Source organism: Protopterus annectens, chromosome 1.part1 (genome assembly GCF_019279795.1).
Source record: "Protopterus annectens isolate FY-2018-M chromosome 1.part1, PAN1.0, whole genome shotgun sequence".
In the NCBI taxonomy this organism is placed as follows: Eukaryota; Metazoa; Chordata; order Ceratodontiformes; family Protopteridae; genus Protopterus; species Protopterus annectens.
In genome coordinates this window covers 944,355,133-944,383,056 of record NC_056726.1, presented here as the reverse complement: position 1 = coordinate 944,383,056, position 27,924 = coordinate 944,355,133, and the positions used below count along the sequence as shown (strand labels likewise).

The window sequence follows — 27,924 nt, the reverse complement described above, 5'->3', positions numbered from 1 at the left end:
AATTGCAAATAAGAAAGGGGTCAGAGCTGATCCTTGATGTAATCCCACCTCCACTTTAAAAGCATCCATCACTCCCACCGCAGACCTCACCGTTGTCACACTACCCTCATACATATCCTGTACCACTGTTACATACTTGTCTCTCTAGGCACCCTGTCATATGCTTTCTCTAAGTCCAGAAAGACAATGCAACTTCTTCTGACCTTTTGTGTACTTCTCCATCAACACTCTCAGAGCAAACATTGCATCTGCAGTGCTCTTGTCTGGCATGAACCTATACTGCTGATCACTAATCATCACCTTCCTTCTTAACCTAGAATATAGTTTTACATTTTTTAGGTGTATCTCAAAATAAATTGCACTGTGACTTTTTTGTTTTTCAGTACTGTAGACTTTACTAGAGGCCAACAGAAATTTAATGTTAAGTATTTCTGTTGTAGATATTAGTCCATGGTGAGCAGAATGAAATGGCCAGACTGAAGGGAGCGCTAATACGAGAATATGAAGACAATGATGAAGTTGACATAGAGGTGCACAATCCCAGAAATACTGAAGCTGTAGTCCTGAACTTCAGAGGAGAAAAACTGGCAAAGGTATTTGGAAATACTCCCATGGATATTAGGGCTCCTTTAGAAGTAATGCAAAGTTTACAAGGCATATGCTATCTGCTTTTTCTCTCCAGCTTACTGTCACTCTTTAAACACGCATAAAGAAGCAACTAAACAAAGTACATTTTGCATTTATGAATGTTTCTGTTTTGTAAAACAAAGCTGTCACTCTTTCTTTTTAGTCCTCAGTTTCTAACCAAGTTCAAAAACCATGAAAGCAGAATAGATGTGATGAAACATATTTTACTCAGTACAGAAGCTGATACAATACTCTTGTCTATTGCTTTCTGTTTTTCTGTTTGCTGACCTCAGGAAAAAAGTAGTTTTTATATCATTTTGGGAGATGGCTTGCATGGTTGTGTGCTGTTGGGATTGCAGTATAGCTAGGTTAAGTTATGACTGAGCTACAGTGATTATTAAGTTTCTTTTGTAGACAATCCCTGAGATTCATTAACACCTACGCTAAGTGTGCACCATTCTGAGTGAACAGACAGCACAAGCATAACTCGCACCTTCTTTCTCCTAATGTCAGTTTTCCTACCGATTTTCTTGCATCCTTAAATATCAACGGGGATGCACAAAGGTTACCACAAAGTATAGACTTACATGTACACTTGGTGTAATCTTTCTGAGTAGAAAGCACAAAAGTTGTGCTAGGGATGTTCTTGAATACAGGTCGTATACACTTGGTTTAGGTGTTAATGAATCTGGACAAGTGACTGACTTTACCTGGTTTTGGTGTACTGACTTGCACGTATGTCAATTTTTTGTGTGTTTTTTGTTTTTGCCCCATTAAGTCCCAGTGTACCTCATGACCTGTTTTCAGGGAAGACCCATTGTTTTTTTTTAGCAGCTTGCTTGTTTAGAAAGGTCCATATTTATATTAACATTTTTGTGTTATTTGGAGTATGTTGTCTGAATCCTAAAGCAACAAAACTGTCTGGATGTACTGCAAAAGGTAAAATAAGGACCACTGGGGAAGATTCAGAGATGTATTTTACAATGTGTAGTGACAGTGCACCATAGTATGGCAGAAAATGGACAAGTCCCCGTTCAGTAACACAGCACCAAGTTAAAGCATTTTGTTAATGCAGTCCATATACCACCCCAGTGGATATATAATAAATGTGTTCTCACATGAGTATGTTATGCTGTGCTAATCAGAGGGCCTGTGATTATTTATAACAGGTGGCTGACCAGTGTTGCAGTAGTACTGTAATAATCAGGACTGATGTTACTATTTTCACATACCATTGGATGGTCTTACCCTTGTCTGTAGCACAGCATTCATGTGATGTTCTGTTAGTCATGCCAAAGTGCACAAAGCCTGCGATCCATGACACATCCAGAATTACTATATGTACTTTGATGTACGTATTTGTTACACAGATGTTGATGTATAGGACAATAATGTGTTTATGTAGGACCCTTCCTCACTCTGTTAACACACACACTTTTTTTTCTTCCATCACCGTAGATGCTAGTGGTGATGTATAGCAGTAGGCCACAACCCCAGCATACGCAGGTATACCTTTGAAGTGATAAGTTCTAAGTCTGAAAATGGTCTGTAGAAATCCGTGCTCCACCTTGCAAAACAAATATAAATAGATACATACCTTGTGTATGTGTTCTGTTGCGGTGTACTTTTTCTGGGGCATGCTAGAAATGTACAGTGCCCAATATTGCATGTATGCATCATGTTCATGCTGTGCTCTGTTGAGGTTAGAGATTCTACCTTTAAGACACTGTGATAATCTTCTCATATTATTTCAAGCTGTTTGCCCCCACTAATACAGGAAAGTCTTACTGTGTAGAACCTGAGTCTGCCACATCTGCTTATGGAGACTGTAATCAGCAAGGGTGTACAGAGCAGCCAGTCAGTCATACCCAACTATGAACCAGATGCCAAGTACTGCAAATAATGTTTTAATGGACCCTGTATATGCAAGCACACCATATGAAGTATACAGATGAAATAGATGTTTCTCATTCGCAGTCCGATGTATTATGAATTATTATCCATCCAGTTAGGATTGGATTACTTGTTGCAGTCAAAGCTTTATGTACATATGAGACATATTGGACTGTTTATATATTATGTGCCTAGAGGGACTGTTTTCTCATTTCCTGCCTATTCTTCCCTGCTTGTATCTCATCTTACTTTCTACTACTTTACATATTCAGCACTTTCATGCAGTGTGTCAGGAGTTTGATAATTCTTTGTTGCCCACAGTTGGGGTATCCACTATATTTTTGTACACTGACAACAGACTGCTTATTATCAGTAATAAAACAAAGTCCACCAAGGATGAAGTGCCTCCCTACGAAAACCGTAAACTGCACAAAATAAAACCAAGAAAGGCACAGACATGGCAGAAATAAAGCAAAACTTGTAGAACTTTAACAAAGTTAGCGCTTTCACATCAGATTTGACGCTTCTTCAGACTTCCTAATTACAACCTAATACACAAATAATATAAATACCCTACATCATTTCAAAACAGCCAATCATGTCACTTCCCTCATTAAGAACATTTGAAAAAATGTACATATTAAATAAAAACAGAATATCATAACAACAAGAAAAATATATGTAAAAATAAAACAAGAACTAAGGCACATTAAAAAATTGATCTAAAATATCTATTATTTCATAGGTGGCTTATCTACCAGGAATGGTTTAAGAGAAATCCTGTCATTCAAACCAAAACCTTTGTCAGCTTGAAGTCTAAGAATCCATTTAATCTCCATTTTTTCCGTTATATTTTTAATGTTACCTAACGTAAGACTCCTATAGGCTAACTCTAATGCAATAAAGGCGAACTTATGTATGGTCCCTTTCTCACAAACATGTCTAGCAAGGGCATTATTAGTATCTTCTTTGTTAATAGCATATGTATGTTCACGGACACGTTCCGTAAGGGTTCTATTGGTTTTCCCAACCTAAAATGCTGGGCATTTGCTGCATGGTACTACTAAATAGACTGTCTCTTGTCCTGCAATCTGCATATTTATGAAACTCGTAGAGTATGCCCGTTGTGGGATGAACAAACCTATTGCTGTTACCTGTATAACTGCAAAAATTACACCTTCTACAGCCAAATGTACCAACCCTCTCAGATGTTACTTTGACCTTTCTCTCTGTAGTTTTCTCCTAGCATAGCAAATGTTCAAGTGGTTTTGTATTTGTGTAAGCAAACTTGGGTTTATCACAGAGTAATCCTTTCAGTTCTTCATCGGCTGTAAGTATGCCCCAGTTCTTGTAGACCAAATTCCGTATCTCTACATTGTTCCTAGTAAAAGAAATAACTATTCTGCATGTGCCTGGGTCATTATTCAGTGTATCATTTACCTGTCCCTCATCTATGTAGTGGTTCCTGAAATAGGGTCTACCCTTCCCTCTGCTGTCTATCTTCACCCCTTCTATAGATAAATTATATTCCTTGTCCTTATACCCTCTAACTCTAAAGTCATTCTCTAAACTCTGCAGTTCTCGTGTACAATCATCATCATTGTTAGTAAGCTTCGATTTCCTTGGGCCTTGTCCCCAAACAATATTTTTGTATATATGAGGTGGATGCATACGATCTCTGTGTAGAAGGTTATTCCTTTTACATACTTTCTTGTGGACGCTGGTAAATATGTTGTTTCCATGTTTCATATGATGGACATCCAAAAGGTCAATGCAAGTATTAGACCATTTCCCAGTAAATGTTAAGAAATTGGTTATACCATTTAAATAGGTAATAAATTGTACTAACTCAGTCTCATTCCTTCCCCACAGAAAAAATATGTCCTCCACAAATCTCTTATAATATAATACTGACTTAGAGTAGACCATATGGGTTTTAATGTGAATATATTCCCAAAAAGCCATCACAAGGTTTACATATGAGTTGGCACATGGAGACCCCGTGGCCACTCCTATTCTTTGAAGGAAATATTTATCACCATGAAGAATACATTGTTACTCAAAACTAACTCGGGTAACATAGAATACAGAATAATCTTATGAGGAGCATGTGTCATCCTTGATAGAAATTGTCTACTATGTTCTATCCCTTCAGTGTTGGGAATGACAGTAAACAGGGAGGTTACATCAAGTGTAACAAACATAAATTCAGGAATGTTTTTTTCTGAAAAAAAAAACAAAACTAGAGAGGGAAGTAAGAAAATGTTTGGTGTCTTTTAGGATATTTTCTGTATTATTAAGTAATGGTCTGAAACATTTCTCCAAGAATATTGAAATCTGCTCAGTTAGCCATCCTCTAATGGAGACTATAGGTCTGAGAGGGGGATCCATTTCATTCTTATGTATTTTGGGTAACCCTGTAATGGTAGGTATACTAGGGTTCTTAACCAAAAAATACTTGTGTAAATCACCATCTATCTGCTTACACATCAGCATATCATATAATTGTGCTGTTACACCTTTAATTACATCATCTAATTCCTTAACTGTTAACGTATGTGTCAGATTCAGAAAGCCTTTTATTCATCTTTAAATCATATGCACAATAGTCCTTGACTAAAATAGACCCACCCTTGTCAGCGGGTCTGATAATAATATCCATGTTTTCCTGTAGAGTCTTAATAGCTTCCCTTTCTACATTTGTTAAATTAAAAAAACAAATCTGAATTTTTGAAAAAAACAAAGACCAACTGAAAAAAAAACAAGTAAACAGTGACAATACCTCACCAAACCAAAAGGCACAAAAAGGTTGCAGGATAAAAGAACTTAATGGTTTATTTGTAAAAATAATAAAATAATCACGTGAGTGCTTTCGTTTAACAAATGTAAACTTCATCAGACAAATGATTAAAATCAATCTGAAATTTAAATAATACAGTCTGCTTTCTGATTGGATGAAACTACAGACATCATCTCAAGAAAATTAACCCCTCAGGTCCCATAATAAATTAATTAAAATTCTCTAACATATGTATATATATAATATATATATGTATATAAATATATATATATATATATATATGTGTGTGTGCGTGTGTGTATTTTATATATATATATATATATATATATATATATATATATATGTATGTATAACAATTTCAAACTTTTGTAATTGTGCCAAACTGTTGTACATAAAAAATAAACCTTAAATAAAATGGAGATGAATAAATGTATGAACAAATAAATACATACATGCTGTTCTTAATGCATCTAGAATATACACATTACACATTTTCTTACAAATGTTTCAAAAAAATATATATGTATATACATAGCCCCTAAAATAGGAAATGGTTTTATACTATTTGTTCATGCTGAATATCAAACTGCCCCTTCAACTATTTTGTTTCTTTCTAGTGCTTTGAGTTTTAAAACAGGTGTGATGGAAGTTATTTCATTGATGCCTGGCCACTTGTCTGCTCTCAATAAAACCTGCCATTTTAGTTCTTTTACTTCAAAATGGACACCCCATGGTCTTTCATCTATGTCCACATGGTTAATGGCCATAAATCTCAAATTGTGGTCATTGTTGGCATGAATGTGCCTCGTCAAGGCAAATCTGAATTTTTGCTATGAGTTGTTAAGGATAATACATCATGTTGAACTGCTCTGTCAAAAGCTTCGAGGAGTGAATGCAAGTTTGGGATGAATGTGCTAGGTTTTCTAAAACCATTGACCTGCAGATTCCCTTTACCAAACATCTTTTTCATTATTACGTTTCTTATAAACTGCTTAATATCAATAATTACATCTGTGATGTCAGTATTAAGCGATGGAATAAATGACAGACCTTTCTGGAGAAGATACTCAGAGTAACTGGAGATGTTAAAAATTAAGTTCTGCACTGCTGTTTCCATCTCTTCTGTTTGAAGTGTTTGTTCGCATCGTCAGTTAAAGATGTCTGCCGCTTCACTCCCTTCTATACATTCTGGGTCTCATCTGGTATTCTTTTATCGGCAGAGGGAGTACCGGAAAATTCTGTGTTTGGTAGTGCTTCAAAATATTTTCCAATGTCTTCCTTCGAACATCCCCACTGGATTGGACTAAATTCACATTCTGTGAAGTATGGCATGAACTAGTAGTAGTTGCGGCTCTCCCAGATACATGCAGAAATGATGCAGGGTATTTATATTATTCATGTATTATTCATGTATTAGGTTTTAATTAGGAAGTCTGAAGAAGCGTCAAATCAGACGTGAAAGCGCTAACTTTGTTAAAGTTCTACAAATTTTGCTTTATTTCTGATGTGTTTGTGCCTTTCTTGGTTTTATTTTGTGCAGACTGCTTATTATCCAATCATTTGAGATACTCAACTCCTGTCCCTCTCTCCATATTTTAGTGATTCCCGCAGCAGCCATTTCTTCCCAAATGCATCCAACATCTTGAGCATGTCTGCCATGACTTTGTGAAACTCATTTTCCTTGACTTCTTTTTTCATATGTTATACTTTTTCTAGGGTGTGTTTTCCTTCCTCTTTCATCATAGTCTATGCATATGGCAGTACAGCTTCTGTGTGCTTTTCTTTAGTCAAATGCTTCTGGAAGTACTCCTCCTATATGCACTTCATGTCCTCTGGCATTGTGAGTAGTATGTTGCCTGTGTCTCTTATTAGAGGAATCTGCCTTCGATCTTCATCTTTCTTTCTTTGCCTTGTAACTTAATAGAGCTTCTTTGTGCCCTCTTACAGAAGCTGGTAAAGTTACTCTGATGCTTTGCTCTGCCATTGCAAATGCTGTCTTAGCCATTTTGTTAGCTAGTCACAATTCCTTCTTAGCCTGTGTGTTTTTTTCTTTCTCTCACTTATATCTGCACTATGTTTTTATAACCTTCTGGACTTTTGCATTCCACCTCCAGCTTTCCTTATGCACCTTATTTCTGTACCTGGCTTGATTTTGTGTATATCCTCTTGTATTCATTCTTGGCTCCTCCTGTTTCTTTTCCAGAGGTACTAGAGCCTTGAGTATTCCCTTGAACTCCTGTACTTTCACACCACTCAACTTCTAGTCTTCAGCACAGTCTGTCCTGACTTTAGAGTATTCTTTTACCACTGCTTGCAGCTAATTGTGGCCACCAGTGTTTTATGCTGGGGGGCAGCCATTTCACTGGGGATGACTTTGCAATTTCTGATTTGACCCCATTGCCCTGTGTATGCGTGTGCAAGTGATCATCAGCATAGAAAATGGGTGATGTTCTTTGCATGGATCACTGTTGCTAAAGAACCAGGACTTTTGTTGCAGAATGCCTGATTCTACATGCCTTACCCTAAGGGACATCCGCACATTCCCTGGGGAATGTAAATATCTGCCTGTGCCATCTTTAGTTCTTTTTCATGCAGTTTCTGTTTGTGAAGAATTTCATATTTACTATCCACAGTTTGGTATGTTTTGCCTACTCTTGAGTTGGTGCGTATACCTCCTTGGAGAAAAAAAAACTCTTCTGTCATTTATTGTTAGTGTTTTTACACTTTTAGAGGTAGGGTTAACAACTGTTATGGTAATGGGGGGGGTTGTCTTTTTAGGAAAAAAAATTCTAAGTGCATATGCCAAGCAGATGCTTCACCTATCATACCCATTGTTTGGTTTGCTTGGGACCTGAGCACAGTGTCCCAAATTGTACCATCTGCTGGGCTTTGCCTGTAAGATAAGAAGGAAGCATTCCCTTCAGGGCAATGTGAAGCCTTGCCCAGCACTACCATTATCATCCAGTAGGTAACCTCTGGTAGTGGTCTTTCTGCTAAAGAGAGTAAGGAGAAGGAGGTAAAGTATAAGGGGATGTGACTGTTGGCTTGGGGGTACAGGTTCTGATGAGATGCATTTCCAGCATCAGACTGATGCATACGAGTTATGCAAGACTTCTGGTATTGTCTCTGTGGTGGCCGCTTTGCATTTGGTCCAAAGCATATCCTCCCAAGCTGACCGACTTCTTGGCACATGCATTTGACAATAGGTTCATAGTGGATATACTCATTTGGTACTTGTTAGGGAAGACATGCACAGTAGGAATGTGGAGGTCTTTAATGTCTCTCTAAAAGCTCAGACTACCCAGATGGCAATTCTAGGAGCCATAAAGTCCAAGTTTAGAACATGCATCCAGCTGATCTCCATGAGGTTACCTGGGTCTCCAGTAACTGGTGGGTCTTTCCACCCCATGTTCTTCCCATGAATGGATCTCCTTAGCCAAAGGATGCATGCAGTTTTTACAGGACCTATAACCAGCAGCAGACCAGCCATCAGTGTTGGAAATGCCTCCTCTTTTAAGAAAAAGAAGACTTCTTCCCGGATGGGGGTTTGTGACTCCTCAGATAGTGAAGATAGAGACCTGGCCTATGTTTCACAGGTATCATCTTCCTTAGAATGATACAGTCACTGAAGACACCATCTCTTCTTTGTTTCGCACAGAGAAAATTTCATTTGGGAGTACCCTTTGTAAAATGAAAACAGACTTTAGATAAGATGTCAGAAGTATCTGATGGCTAGATGCGTTACTTCAGCCTTCTGGACTTGGGTGCTCCCAAATGTGTCCATTCTTAGTTATAGGTGCTTCAGAGGATGCTTTCCTGGCTGCCTCTAAGGATCCAGACTCATAGGCACCTACCCCATTGAAGACTGGTAGGTTATACAGGGTTCGGGAGTTCTATACATTTTAACAAAAATCCTATGGCTGATCCAGCAGCAGTGTCTCTGGATCCATAAAAAGGATCAGATTAGTTTCCATCTCCCCCCACCAGATTTCCACTTCTGCACTGCAGTGCAATCTGGGAGTTGGTATATTAAAGGTACGGGGGTGTGTGGGGGGTGCACGGGAGTGAAGCCCCCCTGCTAGCAGCATTAAGTTAAGTTTGTGTTTTGTGTTTTACTTGAATGGTCGAGATTTCAAATGTCGATCATATGGTCTCGGCCATATGAAAGTCGACATTTTTAAATTTCGGCCATATCAAGTAGACCCATACATATATATTTATATATTTATATATATATATATATATATATATATATATATATATATATATAGGTTCTTTAGTCCTGTGTTGATGAGTCTGCTCAAGGGGTCTCATTTTTAAGGAAAGAATCTTATCAGTATAAAAGAAAAGATAAGGTAAGAAGTGAAACAAGAAGTGAGGCGTCTTCTAGTGGTAACAGTAGATATGTTAGTGATTATGAAGATGAGAGAATACCCTCCCTTGCCTGCCGCAAATAATGGACAATATATGCAGAAAAATATTCGTTCCTGTGGGGGGATTAATGGTCAGAGAAAAAGAAGCTATCCAGAACGTGAATCGCAGAGAGGAGATCAACAGCGACAATGGCGGAACAGCAAGAGAACTAGATGGTATTGAATGTTTTCATAAAAATACAGACGATCATTAACTTATTGGGTTGTGTCTTAAATAAACATTTGTATACTGTTTTAAATTATGGTTTGAAATTTGTACCCACTGTGGTACCGAGATTGCATGAATGCAAGATAGAACTGTTTAAAATAGTTCGTAAGTTGCATTTGTGGTATTTTTTTAAGGTTCAACAAAAAGTACTGACAGATGATGTTAATGAACAAAGTATGTTTGAAAATAGTAGCAATGATGAAAGTATTTCCTTTGACTCATTTGAGTCTTTTATTTCATGTAATAGTGAATTTAACGCTTATTGCCTTATAGATGCATCAAATGTTAACAAAAAGAGTAAATTTATTCCACCATTTATTCATGAGGGTATTAAAAGTTTCCACTCTATAGTGGAATATGAAATTGAGGTATTATTTAATAAACTTAATACTAAAAATGTTCATTACAATTTGACAAGACATGAATGGCTGGCTTTGGTTGAATTTTCTAAACAGAATGATTTGGTGGTTAAACCGTCAGACAAAGGCAACAGAATTGTGGTGATGCACTATACACAGTATATGAAAATGTGTTTTGATTTGTTGAAAGATGACCGAATTTATTAACTTGTGAATGTTAATAAGGTGGAAGAAGCAAAAATAATTATATACATTTGATACAGAAGGGTTTAAGACTGAGTTACTGGACTGAAGATGATGTATTAAATAAACTTGCATGTGAAGATTCAGGAAATGCATATTTTTATTGCTTACCTATGGTCCATTAAAATTTGTTAGACCCTCTGGGGAGGCCAATAGTCCCTGCTAGTAATTATTCCCTACAAAATGTGGGGGTAATTCTTCATAAAGTCTTGTTGAAGGAGGTGATTTGCTTGCCTTCTTACATCAAAGATTCATTTGATTTTCTGGATAAGATAAGAAATATTAAATGGTTAAAGGGAATGTATTGGATGACTCTAAACATAAAGAGTCTCTATACTAACATCAGACATGAGTCAGGGGTAGAAGCTTTGAGAATAAAAATGGGGGATAGTCCATTAGCCCATTATGATGTTCTTCATCTCACATTGCTGCAGTCCTTGCATATGGGTAATCCGCTGTCCTCGGTCGGCCCGAATACCAAAGTATTAGGCTGACGTCGGTCATGGGTGCTCAGATCTGACATCAGAGCGTCAGGGTATTAAAGTGCATGACCGATGTCATATCCTCAGTCTTTTTTGCCGCATGGTCCGATGCAGAAGCAGCGTTTGCAAGTGCCGTTCGGCGTTCTGAAATTTTCGTATTCTGAGTTTCAGACCGAAACCAAGTTGGGCTAAGTACCCCGTTGGGGAATATTTTTGTTTTTTCTTGCCTCAGTTAATTCCGGATGTCAGAAAAAGTGAATAATTGAATTTCTTGTGGGAAACAGATACCGCATAGGGATTACCACTCTCTTTGTATTCCTTGTTTGGGACCTGAGCACGACGTAGTCGGGTGTCGCTTTTGTGCTAGGTTTAATAAGCGCACCATTAAACGTAGGTTAGATTGCGCTAGGCTTGTCTTCGGTAAGCGGTTTAATTATAATATGCCGTCGGATCCTCCGACGCCCGCTACCGCGAAGAAGCACAAAGACAAATCTTTAAATTCCAGACAAGATGAGTCGTCCGTTCCGGACGCCGGCTCTTTCAAAACAATGGTGGAATCTGTGGATCCAGCCGAGGTTTCAGTTGAGTCTCAGGGGGAGGCTTTAATTTTGCAGGATGTGGCCTCTCAGGAGTCAGGTCAGGCTGAGGGGGCCTCTCAGGTTGCTGTTCTTCCTTCCTTGCCTAAGGTGGTTAGGCCTTCTCCTTCTGTCTCTAAAGCTCCTTCTAAAGGCAGACCTGGTTTGCCTTCCTCGGGTGTCAGTCCTAGCTCTGTAGGTTCTGTGCCTAAAAAACACATGCTTAAAATGGCAGAAGATTTAATTTCTTTAATCAGAGGTTCTATGCCCCCTCCAGATAAGAGGCCTAGGGTGGAGCCAGAGGTGGAAAGTTTAGAGCAGGCTTCAGATTACTCAGAGTCTTCGGCTGAAGACATTCAGGATTTTCCTCCTTATTCTGATTCTGACGCAGAGGATTCCACTCCTTCTGCCTCTCCTCCAGAGGATTTTTCTTTTTCATAAACCCTGCATTCCATGAGGGAACATTTTAAATGGGAAGGTCAGGATTTCTCAGATTCCCGAAAGAGGCTTAGGGAATTTTTATTTTTACCACAACATAGGCCCTTGGCTATACCTCCTGTTTTGGATGTTGTTCAAGACGTTTTCTCCGAGGCTTCCCTTAATCCAGACTCTCTGCCTCCTGCGCCAGTTAAGTATGATACTCCAGAACACAACACAAGTGCACTGTAGTTGGTGAAGCAGACTTCTTTCTTTATTGCTGGTACCTCGGCCTTCGCCTTCTCAAGGAATACCTTATTCCTTGAGAAAGCGAAGGCCGAGGTACCAGCAATAAAGAAAGAAGTCTGCTTCACCAACTACAGTGCACTTGTGTTGCGTTCTGGAGTATCATACTACCAGTATTTATTAGTGTTTCCTGCGCCAGTTAAGCCAGACAGGTATTACAGAGTACCTGAGGCTCATAAATATCTGTATAAGAGTCCAAGGGCTGACCCAGAAACTATTAGCCAGGGAACTAAGGGTGTCAGGGCTTCTGTTGTAAAGAATCCAGTTCCTATTGATAAAGATGCTAGAGCTTTGGATAGATGGGGTAAGAAAGTGTATACCTCTTCCACTTTAGCAATGAGGGCTTTGAATTGCCAGTTTCATATGTTGAAGTATCAGAATTTTCTTCTTACTCAACTAAAATCTAAAGTGGATGCTTTGGCAGAGGGCATAGAGTGTAAAGAATTACAGGATTTGGTACATGCCTCTGAACAGGTGGGTAAGCATTCTTTGCAGTGTGGTTTCGATGCTTTACAGGCTTCTTCCAGGGTGGCTGCCACTGGTTCAGTTATTCGCAGGCACGCCTGGCTTAAGGATCAGAATTTGTCAGAGCATGTTAAAATTAGAATTTTGGATGCTCCTTTACAGTCTGACGTTTTGTTTGGTTCTCCTGTGGAATCTGTCTTGAAGAAAATGGAAGACAAGGCTAAGTCCATGCAGACTGTTAAAGATTTTTTGCAGGTGCAGCCTCCTAATTTTATCAGGAATTGGCCTACTAAGGGATGGGCTTATCCTTCTTCTGATTCACAGTCTAGGGGTAGATCTAGATGTGGTAGGGGCAGAGCTCAGAGTACTTTCAGGCCTAGGACGTGGAGTTCACCTGCACAATCTACAGGTGAGGGCAGGGGCCAGTCCTTTCGTAAACAGGCCCAATGACCTGCATTTTCAGCTGCCAGATTCTTCCTGTCTGGCAGCTCCTTTGGGAGGAAAGTTGGCACTCTTCAAGCAAAACTGGCTTTTAGTCACCCAGGACAAATGGGTGTTGGACATTATAGACCGAGGCTACAAGTTTTATTTCCATACATTGCCTCCTTTCAAAGGCATGCCAGACGTTCCTCCTCAGCAAAGGGTAGAGGCTCACAAGCAAATTTCTTTACTTCTTCAAATGGGGGCTATACAGCAGGTCCCTCTGTCAGAAGTGGGCCTAGGATTTTATTCTCGCCTGTTTCTAGTACCAAAGAAAGGAAACACTTGGAGACCGATTTTGGATTTATCTATTCTCAACACATACCTAGACATTCCAAAATTCAAAATGTTGACGTTGCAACAACTTCTACCTCTGTTGGGCAAAGATCACTGGATGGTAACTCTGGATCTCAAAGAGGCTTATCTTCATGTTCCTATCAGGCCCAGTTGCAGGAGGTACCTGCGTTTTCGGGCTGGGACTTTACATTATCAGTTCTCTGCATTGCCCTTTGGCTTATCTACTGCGCCCATGGTGTTCACAAAGGTTCTGGCTCCAGTGATAGCCTTCTTACGGTTAAGAGGAATACAGATTTATCCTTATTCGGACGATTGCCTCATTCTTGCTCAAGACAAGTACGAACTTCTTCATCATCTACAGTATGTGATGGCAGTGTTAAGGTGCCTAGGGTATTCTGTGAACGAAACAAAGTCCAGTCTAGTACCCTCTCAGGAAATGTGCTTTCTGGGTGTGAGACTGAATACAGCTTCCCAGATGGCCTTTTTGACCCCGGACAAGCAAAAGAACCTTACTCTTTACTTCCATCAATTGTCTCTACGGTCCAGGCTGAGTGCAAGGACAGTCCTTCAAGCCTTGGGGTTCATGGCATCTTGTATTCTGGTGCTTCCCATTGCCAAACTGCATATGAGGAAGCTACAATGGTATCTCAAAAATGTATGGACACAACACTGCCAAGATCTGGACACTGTCATTCAAATAATACCTTGCATTCAAAAGGAATTTTTGTGGTGGGCTCAGGAATGTCACCTAAACAAGGGACTCTCTGTGACCCGACCAGAGGCGAGTCAGATTTTAACGACAGATGCCTCGGACAAGGCTTGGGGAGCACACCTCAATGGAAAATGGGTGCAAGACACGTGGCCTGCCAGACTTCAACATTTACATATCAACTTGAAGGAGATGTTAGCAGTCCAATTTGCATTAATGGCTTTCAAGGATTTACTTCACCCAGGGCAAGTGTTGATTCTAACAGACAACACAACTGTCATGTGGTACATCAACAAGCAGGGGAAGCCATTGCTACCCTCTTTGCAGGCAAGCAATGATTTTGTGGGAGACTGCTCTCAGTTTACACCTCAATCTTCAGGCAAGATTTCTACCAGGAGCACAGAACTCCTTAGCAGATGTTTTGAGCAGACAGATAGTGGATCCCCACGAGTGGAAATTGGATCCTCATGTATTTCGAAAATTGACAGTGATATGGGGAACTCCAGACATAGATCTGTTCGCTTCTCCACTAAATTTCCAGTTGCCAAAGTTTTGCACAAAAATGTTTCATCCCACAGCTTGGAAAGTGGATGCTCTATCATTCAGTTGGAGCAATCTTCACGTCTATGCCTTTCCGCCTCTGCCTCTCCTCCCCAAGGTACTCTTGAAGGTCAGACAAGACAAGCCCTCCATGATACTAATAGCTCCAGATTGGCCTCGACAGCACTGGTATCCTCTGCTGAGGAGTTTAGCACGGGAGCCTCCATGGCCTTTGCCTTCGATTCCGCACCTATTGTCACAGGAGGGCAACCATTTCCTCAATGTCAGGATTCAGTCCCTGCATCTAACAGCCTGGCATATTCTGTTCTAGAACCTGGAGGGTCGCAGCTTCCACAACAAGTTTTGAATGTTATTTTGGAGGCCAGAAGGCCTAGTACAAAGAAAGTTTATGCTGATAAATGGAGGAGATTTTTAATTTGGAGCAAAACAAAGGGCTTTGATGTTTCCAGGCCTGATTTAAGTGTTTCTCTTCAATATCTTACAGAATTATTAGACAAGGGTTTGTCTTTCTCTTCTATAAAAGTTCATGCTGCAGCCATTTCTGCTCACTATGACTGTGACCCTCCAATATTCTCTCATCCTTTGTTTAAGCAATTTCTTAGAGGGGCAAAGAACATAAGACCCCCACGTAGAGCTCCTACTCCTGCCTGGGATCTCAATTTTGTGTTGGAAAAACTTACTTTACCTCCTTTTGAACCTGCAGCTACTGCTGAGTTAAAGTTTTTGTCTTGGAAAACTGCTTTTTTGTTGGCCATTACGTCTGCTAGAAGGGTTTCTAAATTACAGGCTCTTATGGCAGTTGAACCCTTCCTAATTTTTCATAAGGATAGGGTATCTCTGCGTACTAATCCTACTTTTATGCCTAAAGTGGTTTCAAATGTGGCCTTGAACCAATCAATTCATTTGCCTACTTGTTATGCAGATCCCCAAAATAAAGGGGAGAAAATTTTGCACACTTTGGATATTCACAGGCAGTTGCGTTATTATTTGAGCAGGACTAAAGGGTTCAGACAGTCTCAGCAGTTGTTTGTTTCTTTTGCTTTGGGTTCTCAGGGGAAACCTGTTTCAAAACAAACTATTTCTAAGTGGATTGGCTTTTGTATTGCTTTTTGTTATTCTCATCATGGTAAGGAGATTCCGGCTGGAATCAGACCTCACTCCACTAGGGCTACTGCCACTTCTACAGCTTTTTTAAGGGGAGTAGCTACTAAAGACATTTTGGAAGCAGCTACTTGGAGTTCAGTGCACACTTTTTCTAAACATTACCACCTTCCTCTTTATTCCAAATCTAGGGCTGGATTTGCCACTGCCATCTTACAGGGCATTTTGGCAGCTCCCAATGCTTTGTGATTTTGCCAGCCTCCCTTTACCTCTGCTTTGGGATTCTACCCATATGTAAGGACTGCAGCAATGCGAGATGAAGAACATAGTACAGTTTTGTACCTACCATAAATGTAGATGTTCGAAAATCCACATTGCTGCAGTCCAATTTACCCTCCCTCCTTCCCCTCTGTAGTTTGGAATGGTTGTATGGTTTGGGTGGTAGCTGTTATTTGTACATGCCTTTTGGGAAGTGTTCTATTTTTGGCTGTGGCCTTTCTTTTTAGGGCCTTCTGACATCTGGGGCAAGAAAAGACTGAGGATATGACGTCGGTCATGCGCTTTAATACCCTGACGCTCTGATGTCGGATCTGAGCGCCCATGACCGACGTCAGCCTAATACTTTGGTATTCGGGCCGACCGAGGACAGCGGATTACCCATATGTAAGGACTGCAGCAATGTGGATCTTCGAACATCTACATTTATGGTAGGTACAAAACTGTACTTTATGGAGCTAGTGAAGTTTAGCCTGGAAAACAGATTTTTTGTTTTGAAGACAAAATATACCATCAAGTGCAGGGTACAGCAGTGGGCTCCCCCTTCACACCCATGTATGCCAATAATTTTATGGGGATGTTTGAAGGAGAGTATATTTATACTAAGATGTTTTATCAGAGATATGTGAAACTATATTTTAGATTTATAGATGATTTGGTTTTCTTATGTGATGGGGGTATACAATTTGTACAAAAAATTGTAGATGAAATACAACAGAATAGATTTAATATCAAATTTGATGGATTACAATATGGGGAAGAGATATCATTTTTAGGTATAAGACTTGTAGGGAGACCTGGTAGAGGTATAACTACTAGTATTTATAGAAAATTTGATGAAATGAATCAGTTTTTAGTGAGGACGTCTTGTCACCCTAAACACACTATAGAATCCCTACCTTTTGGTGAATTTTTAAGAATTTCTAGATTGTGTACGGATAATGAGGTCTTTGAAAAGGAGTTGGTAGATACTGTTGCTATATTTAAACACAGGAAGTATGATTCTAAAGTTATAGAAAGGGATATGCTTCAAGTTCAAGATCAGAGATGTGGAAAAATAAAAAAAATGGAGGGTAAATATTGAAAATAATGTTCATAGAAATAGGAATAAAGATAGATTTTTTTGCAGTTATGAAATATAATATTTTATTTGAAGATATAAAAAATGTTATTTTACATTATTGGGACTATTTGAAGAGGTTTGATGAGTTAGAAGGGGTGATTAAGGATAGGCCCATTTTTCATATCGGCGAGGCAGAAACCTGAACGACATGGTAGTTCATACCAAATTTCAAAGACCGGGAATAAATATAATACGTCAGTTAGGCAACATAGGCAGTGTAGCTTGTAATAGATGTATTGGATGTAAATATATAGTGAAAACATTTTTAAAAATTAATGATATTTATTTTAGAGTAAGTGGGGAATATAACTGTTTCACAGAAGGGGTGGTGTATGCAGTAAAGTGTGCTTGTAACTTGTTCTATATAGGCCAAAAAGGGCCTTCAAAGAAAGATTGTTGGAACATGTAAGAAATCTTAAGGCAGGAAGAATAGAGCGTCCGTTGGCTCAGCATTTTAAAGCCTGTCATGGGGGGGACCCTGAAAGTCTGACAGTAACTGTTTTAGAAAAAGTACAAGGGATGAATGATATAGATCTTAAAAATAAATTGTTATACAAAGAGACATTATTTATTTTGAAATATAAGACTTTGAAACCAAATGGACTTAACTCAGATTGATGTTGAAGTGTTATTTGATACACTTATTTTAAATCTGTTGTATATGTATCTGTTTTAAGATGATGAATTAATTATATAATTATATAATTGTTTAATTGATGGGAGTTTGGGACTGCTGGGATATATATATATAAAGGAATGCTTTTTGTGTATATTTGTACTCCTTGAAGGCTGTGTTGCAGCCGAGCCGCTAGATAATCGAATAAAAACTTTTGGCTATAGTGTAGTGTTGGTTAAAAGAAAAGGTAGCTCTGATCCTAGGTCTTAAGGCTTTCTAGATAACTGGGGGGATTGGAGTTTTTGACAACAGACAGCACGTCCGCACTGTAGTACATAAATAAGCAGGAAAGGGGGGGCTCAGTCCTGTAACTTATGCAGGCTGCTCATGATTGTTTAATATAATCTGAAACTGAAAAGTTATTTCTCAGACTGTCTACATCCCATGGCAACTGAATTTGGTGTTGAACCAGCCTAAACAGATCCGCTGCAGATTCCCATCAGTGGATGTTGCGTAGAAATGTCTTCCTTCATTTTGTTCACAGGTGCAGTGTGCTAGAGACAGACTTGTTTGCTTCTCCAAACAACAAGCAGTTGAAAAAAATTTGCTTTAGAGCACCACACACACGTGTACACACAGTTTTGACAGTAGGTGCCTTCTCCTTCAGTTGGACAGGTCGGTTTCTATATGCATTTCCTCCAATCTCCCTTCTCTCCATGGTGATATAGAAAGTAAGAGAGGAGGGGTGAAAGGTGCACTAACAACACTCCTTTGGCCGAGACAGCATTGTTTTTCCCTCATCAAATATCCATAGTGAAACCTGTCACGTATATGCAAATGAATCACCTCTCACTAGACAAGGGGGCTGTCCTACAACCCATCTTGAAGATGATACAGATCACAACTTGTATTGTCTAGCCCTATTGCCCTTTCAAAACCTATCTTTATGGGTCATAATCAACATCATTAAAGATACTAGGAGGCCTGCTACTAGCAAGACTTAACTGGCCAGGTGGAAAAGTTCTCTGTTTGGTTCCAAACGAATTGGGATGATTTTTCAGCCTTGGTGTCCATGATCCTTCAATACTTGTATGGCCTGTTCAAGTCAGGGCTTGCTCATCTATCGGTGAAGGTACATCTTTCAGCCTGTTCAGACTGCATGCGTATAAATCCTCCCCAACATCCCTGCAGCCAAGCACACATTTCCTTAAATGGCTCTTACATTTGTGACCACCTAAGAAACAGCCTGCTTCACCATGGACCTGAAGAATCTTATGTAGCCCCCTTTAGAACCAGCTACATCTGCATCTTTTGAAAAAGTGCCCTTCTTCTTGCCATTATTTCAGTACAAGAATGTCACAAATGAAGTCATTATTGTGCAAATAACCCTTTTCTCATATTCCGCAATGGCAGGGTCAGCCGTGGCAGCTTGAGTTTTATTCAGAACATACATCTGCATGTCTTTCTTCCAAACCTGAAAAACAAGGGTAAGAGAGTTCTGCACTCATTGGATATCCCTCGATAACTAAGGTGTTATTTAGACAAAATCAAGAGTATCTGGACTTCAGTTCAACTTTTGTGCCCTTACTAGCCCAGAAAGAAAGGAAAGCAGTAGCCACACAGATTTTAAATGGCTGGTTCATTGCATTGCACTACTGGGGAAAAATAGAAGGGATATGAGAGCCCATAGTGCTAGAAAGACAGCAGCTACCATGCCCTTTTTTTAGGGAATGAGTGCAGTGCACATTTTGGAGGCTGCCAAATGATCCACTTGTCCTTACATTTTCCAAGCATTCCTGGTTAGATGTCACCAAGGCAAAAACTAGGTTTTCTGCAACAGTCCTGCTTGGCCTTTTACATACCATATTGACGAATCTCTCCACTATCTATTCTTTGTGAGCAGTGGGGAATGTCCCATGAGTCAGTATTAGTGCAGCAGTTATCCATACCAATAACAAAATACAGTTGCTTAGAGTTACCTTAGTAGATGCTTTTAATAGATCACTGCTGCAGTACAGCCAGGTTCCCTGCCATCGGATCCCTTCTTTCCTTCTCTGGGCATGCCAAGGCTACATTGGGTACCTTCTTTATCTTTGTATCCCATCATTTTCTTTCCTTCTTTCCCTTGGTCTCAGGTCTGGGGAGCTATAGGTCCATGAGCTTTGTCTTGTGGATATACTATGTAGTCATGCCTTTTTTTTTCTTACGGCCATGCCCTGGACCAAGGAAGGCATAGTTGCTATCCTGTTGGCACCCTAGGTAAGAAATAACCAGAAATGAAATGGGCAGACAGGAGTTTTACTTAGAAAAATAGTGCTAACATTACTTGGGTACAGATATCTGTCCAACCAAGATGGAAAAGGGCACTGAGCTGTGGAAGTCAGGCCAGATGTCAGGCTTTCTGCGGCATAGGTTCTAATAGTCATCATAGCTAGAACAGTGATCATTTGAACATTTGCTGTTATGGTAAGTTTACTACTCAGTTGCACTGTCTTCAAGGTTTAGTAGAGTAGTCTATTGATTTTTAATTTAGTTTGCTCAGTATAGTGACTCATGATCCATAACTGGTTAGGCCAGTTTCCTGAATACTTTAAGACAGTTAGGGGACAGTTTTCAGCTTTTTTGTTTAGCTTTCTAGACTGAAGAGTTAGATTTCATTGGAAGAGACAGAAGTTGGTTATTGAGCAGCTAAGAATGATGTCGTATTCCAGCTGTTTTTTTGTTAATGAAGAATGGACAGAGGACACAAAAATTGCTTGCCATGTCTTTGGCATATTACAGGATTATATGAAATTTTGGAAGTTCAGAGGGCAACTGCTTGGAGGAGGATATGTGCTCTTATCACTGTGTTGGTCTTTAATACCATCCTTTTATCTCCACTTTCAAGCATAGACAGCCCAAAAAGAAGAAGGGACCTTCTTGCTGTCCAGGGAAAGTGGTGAAGCAAAATGCAGTCTTGCCCCCACCTTATGCTTGTTAAGTTACCCAAGAATTAGTACGGGACTGTTAGGAGGGAGCACTCTTAACTGTTTTCCCAGCTTAGAGAACCATTGTAAAGCATAAAGCAGTAGTACACACTATACTTGTGTGCTTATCTGTCCTTCCCCAGAAAGAATCTCTCTAGCAGGTCCAAACACTACTGCTGAATGGGTCTGCTAAAGCTGTACCAGTTTCAGTGAGGATTTGTAGGCTTATTCCCTTGTCCTCCTGGTTCTCAAAGGGGGGTGGATGGTTTCTATCTCAGTGTGGGCCTTGAGAATTGTATCCAGCACTTCTGAAATTCCCAAATTTGGGTGATGACCCTACAGTGTCGGATGTCTGTGTTTCTCTAGGTCATTGAATGTTGTAACTGGTAATGGGGGATGTTTTATGACCCATTCCATTCTAGAGATTCATCTGGATCATTTTAGGTGGACATCACTTTCATTGCACAGAGTTGCTCTATGGGCTTTCTTCAGTGTTCCCTGAGGTGCTTTCATGGCCAAAGTGTTGCAGATGGATCTCCACATATTCCCTTAACTAGATGGCCTTACTTTCAAGGGTTTTCTAGAAACCTTCCTGCAATGGCAATTCCCTTGGTTGCCATCCCTGAGAATTTATTTATTTATTTTTTTGGGAACAGTCAATTTCGGGAATTCCGTAATCTGATGTTGCCCATTTCATTCTTCCTCACCACTGGCCCCTTGGATCCAGTATTGGATCCAAACCAGATGTTCCAAAAGACAGATGCTACTAATCTCAAGCTCCTCTAACTCCTCATATCTTGTTTACCACCTTCCTAGCTAGGCGTGATTGCACTGATCTCGAGATACTTTTCCAGAGAAGTGTTATTTTTTGGTTACTGTTTGCTGCTTTTTGTGATTATTTCACGCTTAGAGTTTATCCTTTTCTATTCCTTCCCTCCCATTCTTCAAAGTTCTTTAGCATTAGGGCTGTGTGTTTCTGCCTTCCCTCGCTTTTCTCTTCTGTATGGCTTTAGGCCTACACCCCTTTCCTCCTCGCTAACTCTTTCCTTTCTTCTACAAAAAAAAAAAAAAAAAAAAAAAAACTTTCCCAGTGTTTTTTTTAGTTGTTAAATACTGGTTCTGGGTGTTTACAGTGTTGTGTGTGTGGTTTTGCATTTTTTTGCTGTTTCACTGTGGTGTGTGCACGCGCACACACTGTCGTGTGTTCATGGCAGACAAGCCGACCGGTTTTATATGGTGCATCTCTTGTGAGCTCAAAGTCCTGCATTCAGACTCTCATGATAAATGTGTATACTGCTTGGTTGCTGCTCATTTCGAGCAAGAATGCGAAGTGTGTCTGGCCTTTAACCCGCACACTTTAGCGGATTGCTACAATAAGTTAATTTTGAAAGGGCTATTACCCTCATCTGGCCAAGATTCTACGAAGCCTGGAGTCTCAAAGAAACGGGCCCCTCCAGCCTCCTCTGGGGCTTTTTACTCCAGTTCTCAAGAAAAAGAAAAAAAATTGATGGATCCATTACCTTCGGATCCAAAGAAGATCAGGTTTCCTTCAAATCAGAGGAGTACCTCAGAGCCAGCATTATTTACTCCTGATGTTACGTCTTCACTGATCTGACCTGCTTCGGATCCATTGACCACTGCTTCTAGGGTGTCTTTGGATTCATCCAAGGTGGTTTTCATTCAGAGTTTGTCTTCTCCGAACAGGTCTTTGGGTCCGAAGGCGTAGGATCCAAGGTCTCGGAGCAATACACCAAGACAAACGTCAGCATCCAATGCTAGGTCTACCCACTCTTCGGTATCTCTTAGATTGTCTAGGCCCTCCCACTCTGATATGGACAGGATGATGCGGAGCTTGTTCAAGGCTCAGATTGAGATGGGGCTTTTACCCTCTCTGTCCCATCTTGGATCTGTGAGAGCTCTGTCATCATTTCTTGCGATTCCTGATCTGATCCTACAGTCTGCTTTTCAATCCCAGGATCTGGATGCCCAGAGAGATAGAGACGTCATTGGAGCCGGAGATGGTGATTTCCTCGACTCTGGCAGTGTCCCAGACCAGCTCTGCTCCTATACTCTCTGATCAGAGTGGGTTACAAACTCGATATGTTTTTGCCTGCTTTTGGGGGGGGGGGGGTGATGGATTCAGCTCCAACCTGGTCAGTTCCGTCTGTGCCACTGAGGCTTCAGGTCTTGACATTTCAGGTTGAGTGTTTTCTGGGGGTCATGAATCTGGAGTGGTGTCTTCCTTCTCTCCTCCTACTTCAACTTTGAGGAGACAAGGGGGGGGTGGATCTCTGGGTTTGTCAGCTTTCCAGGTGGCAGAGAGGGCATTCTCTAGACCCAGAGATGTCTCCTCTTCCTCCGGAACCTATGCAGTTCTCATCTGGTCCAAGCCTTGGTCCCATTCATCCTGCCCACTATCAGCTTGTAAATGAAGTCCTCCAGCCCACCACTGTATAAGGTGCCCCTTCCTCTTCCAAGTCCTCTTAAGACTTTCCCACAGAGGTGCATCAGAAGATGACGTGTAAGTTCATCAGAAGATGACGTGTAAGAGGAAGCACTTAGACTCTCCTTTGGAATCTTCACAGAGGACACAATCTCAATGAGGGAGAAGGGTCCCCTCGATCTCCACCTGATAATATCTCCTTCACAGACATCCTAGAGATTCTGAACCACAAGGGTGGATGGTCTGCCCAACTGCCTTCTTTTGAATTGGTGTTTCTGGGGGTGTTTGGAACCGGCCCATCTACATCCTGGGTGTCTCCACTGGTAGACAAGCTTATTGATTTGGTCTCCTGCCATGCTTGGAAGAAACCTGACACTGTGGAGCCTATCCTCAAGCATGCTGACAAGTTCTTGAGCCCCCCCCATTGGATTTGCCCCCCCCCCCACCTGAGCAAAGGTATTCCAGTTGATGGTATCATAGAGTCAGCGGCCACAAAGAAGGATCTAGCAGAGCAGAGCTCTTTTGTCAATGCCCGAACAAGGAGTCCCAGGCTGTGGACAGACATGGGAAGTGCGCATATGCCTCAGCAACTTTTTCACTGACAGCCCTAAACTGTTTGGCACACTTTACACATCTTCAAAGAGATTTGGTCAAGGAGGTCACCAGTTCTCTGAATGCATGTTGGAGGAGGTCTTTAATAAGGTGTCTCCCCTTTGTCGAATCTTGTGTCTTTGACTAACTCATCAATGAGGTTGATTGCTGCAGAAGGTACCTCTCGAGCAGCTGGATCAGGCTTATACCCATTCCTGGCTGAGGCTTGCGGAACCCTTTAAGGCGTCTTTTACCAATGCCCACTTTGATGGGTCTTCATTGTTTGGACCATCGGTAAAAGATGCACTTACCCACAGTGAGCAAGAGGGCAAGACCCTGTCTGGTAGGGAATCTAGTTTTCTCCCCCTCAGAGGCCTTTTTCAGGGAACCAGCATAGTGGGAAGAAAAATGTGGTTCAGGAAGTCTCAGGGCTGTTTCTCGGATTTGGACTTCCAAGATGGCTGCACACTGAGTAACAGCTTGTTTCTAGCTCTCCCAGTGTGAAAACAGAAACTCAGCAGAGAAGGCCAGTAGACTTGTGTTTATGGGTAAATTTCAGTAACTGGCTATTAAGTGCACTGCCTGGAAGCCAGGAATAAAGAAATACAGAAGACCTGGAAAATAATCCACTACAAAAAGTGAGGTAGAAACACTGACTGGGGAAAGCTGTACAGCTGTTCAGCAAAAAGCAGTGCAACCTTCAGACATGATTTCCAATAATCTACAGGAAGATAAAAGACAACTGCACACAGATGTGTTTAAAATAAACAAAACACTGATGGAGTATATCAATACAAACAACAAAAGGCTGGAAAAAAATGGAAGAAGCTTTAAACACATGTTCAGATGAGATGATAAAGTTGCAAAAATCAGATGCTGAAGTGAATAAAAGACTAGCTGAATATGAGACTGCTCAGGAAGATATGTTTAAAAAAATAATTGTATTAGAAGACAGAGCACGTAGGGAAAATCTGAGATTTTCAGCTATACCAGAGAAGCTGGAAGGAACAGACTGCATTCATTTTATGAAAGCATAAATAAGCAACAAGACTGGTATTCTACAGCAAGAGTTGGCACATCATGTGTATGCTCCAAACCTAGCGATAAGAAAGCAACCTAGACCTTTAATAGTAAAGATGCAATCCTACCAGCAGAAGGAGTTGATTCTGACAAAACTGTGGCTGAAGGACAAAATACTAAAAGTGGGAGACAGCAGAGTGTGAAGAATGATACTCATTGTACACTAGGCAAAAGAGAAGTAAATTCATTCCACTATTCAGAAAATGTTGAGACGCAGATGTGAGATTCACACTGCTGTATCCAGCTGTCTTTAAGGTATTCTTCACTGGAGGGACAAAATCATTTTTTGATTAAGTGCCTGCTAAGGACGCAGTACAAAAGCTGTTCCAAGAAGTGAGCAGAAAAAAAAAACAGAGAGAGATTCTGCTTCTTGTTCCTCTGGTAATAAAGACCACAGAGTGTACCTGTGAAATTTTTTCCGGTATTTCAAAGGAAAATGTTGGAGAGAAGGAAGGGAGCACGAGAGTTGACTAGAAGAATCGAGAGTATGCTGAAAATGAAGCAGGGCTGTTTCCCGGATTCTCACCATGAATCCAGAGGCAGAGGAAAGGGTTCAATGGAAAACACTGCCCAAGGGGCAGAGGGGTTCCACAGAATCAGGTCTTTAGAGAACCTTTTTCTGACAGGCCCTATCAGCGCTCCTGAAGCACTGCCCAACTGTCCTACTCTAGAGGCAGTCGAGGGCAGATTGTCATTGCATCTAGATGCCTGGACAAAGCTAACAAACGTTATTTGCGTGCTAAACATAATTTGCAGAGATTATTAAATTCCCTCCCCCACCTTCCGGAAACAAGCTCCCCGATGTTCCACTTAGTTAGAAGGAGTATGCCGTGAATGAAGTTCAAAAACTAAAAAGTCATCCAACCCATCCCAGCCAAGCAAAAGGATGCAGAACTTATTCATGCTTCTTTTTGGTGCCAAAAAAGACAGGCAACCTGCGGCCTATATTGGACCTGAGCAATCTAAATCTGTTTGTCAAGAAGTCAAAGTTTTGCATGGTGATGTTTCAGTCCATTCTGCAATTACTACGCAAGGGCGATTGGATGTGCTCAATAGACCTCCAGGATGCATACTTTCCCATAAGGATCGACAGATGCTCCAGGAGACATCTGCACTTCTGGCTGTGAACCAGTCATTATCAGTTCAGACACTGGCATTTGGACTCACCACGGCCCCCAGGGTGTTTTCCTAATGCATGTTGGTAGTGGCAGCTCACCTGAGACTGCATGGATTCCAGGTGTTTCCGTACTTAGATGATTGGCTGCTGACAGCACTATCAAGGCATCAACTGGAATTGGCGACGCAATATCTATTGCCTACCTTCCATCAGCTGGGGATCACAGTAAATTTGTCAAAATCGAATCCAATGCCTGTGCAGACAGTAGAGTTCATAGGAATGCAACTGAACACGGTCACGGAAATAGCAAGTATACCGTTGCAGCGGGTGTCATCTCTGAGACAATAAGTTCAACTTCTACTGGATAGATCCTCTCCCCCAGCAAGACTTGATCTAAGAGCTCTAGGTTCCATGTCGACTGCCATACTTCTAGTACCCTTGGCAAGCTTCTTTATGCGACTGCTTCAGTGGACATTAGTTGTCCAATGGTCCATCCAGTTCATCCTTTAACTGTTCCGATCAAGCTGACTGCAACCTGCAGACGACATCTTCATTGGTGGATACTATCGGACAACCTGCATCTAGGCAGACCTCACCCCCCCCAGTCGACCACAATGACGACGGACGCTTCCTTATTGGGGTCAGGGGCACTTCAAAGGAAGATTGGTCCAAAGCACGTGGTCTATATCTGAGATCAAATTGCACATCAATGTCCTAGAGATGAGAGCAGTCCTTCTGACGTTGCAAGCATTTCAAGATAATTTACCTCTGGGAAGGATAGCAATTCATACAGGCAAGATGTCAGTAGTCTGGTACATCAACAAGCAGGTGGGAACTCGCTGGTACCCGATATGCTGAGAGGCAATGGGAGTCTGGGAATGGGCGATCTCCTCAAACCATTTTCTGATTGCAATGCACATTCCCGGTGAGACCAACATTTTTGCAGACATTATCAGCCCATCCATTCTGAGTCCACGAGTGTCACTGGTCCCTGAGTCCGTCAGTAACAAACCATATATTTCACCGATGGGGCCAACCTTACTGCGATCGTTTTGCATCCCCCTTGAACACCAAATCCCAAAAACACTTTGCTCTGATCACCCCAACTGGAGAGCCACCCAGGGGCGCTCTAATACACGATTGGCCTCCGGGTCTTCTGTACGTCTATCCTCTGATCCTACTGATACTGAATATTCTACAGAAAGCCAGCAGGTTCAAGGGCACTCTAATCCTCATAGCCCCCTTCTGGCCTCGTCAGGTCTGGTTTCCCTTCCCGCAGCCTCATGACAAATATCCACCATGGATACTGGATCTGATCTTTCACCCATCCAAACACCAGCTCCCCAATCTAAGATCGCTGAGACTAACTGCTTGGTTTCTCCACTTCCAATGATTTTAAGAAAGTCCAGCCTAGCCTCCCCTATCTGAGACATAATTCTTGCTTCACAAACACCTTCTACTAAGAAGGTTTACAATAGCAAATGGAAAAGATTTTTGATGTGGGCACGAAATCAGAACATTGACCCTTTCTCATTTCCCATTTCAGCTGTTATGCTTTTCCTAAGTTCTCTCTTTCTTTCAAGAGGGAGCCACTTTTTCTACAATTAAATTACAGATGGCAGCTTTTGCTATTTTTCACATTATGGATGATTCACATTCATTAGCTTCCATTTCAACATCTAGGTTATGCAATGCCTTTGTGAAAGGAATATTTCTTCTTAGGCTGTCCATTAAATATCCTTCTCCTCCTTGGGAT

At 40.9% G+C, this 27,924-nt stretch overlaps 1 protein-coding gene across 1 annotated transcript in view; it reads left to right on the top strand.

Moving 5' to 3' along the window:
* CPSF3 (cleavage and polyadenylation specific factor 3) overlaps positions 1 to 27,924 on the top strand; it is a 710,232-nt gene that overhangs the window by 356,856 nt on the left and 325,452 nt on the right. The window contains exon 11 of the mRNA XM_044079083.1: positions 441 to 593. Within this exon, the coding sequence (XP_043935018.1) occupies positions 441 to 593 (153 nt within the window). The remainder of the gene's footprint in view (positions 1 to 440; positions 594 to 27,924) is intronic.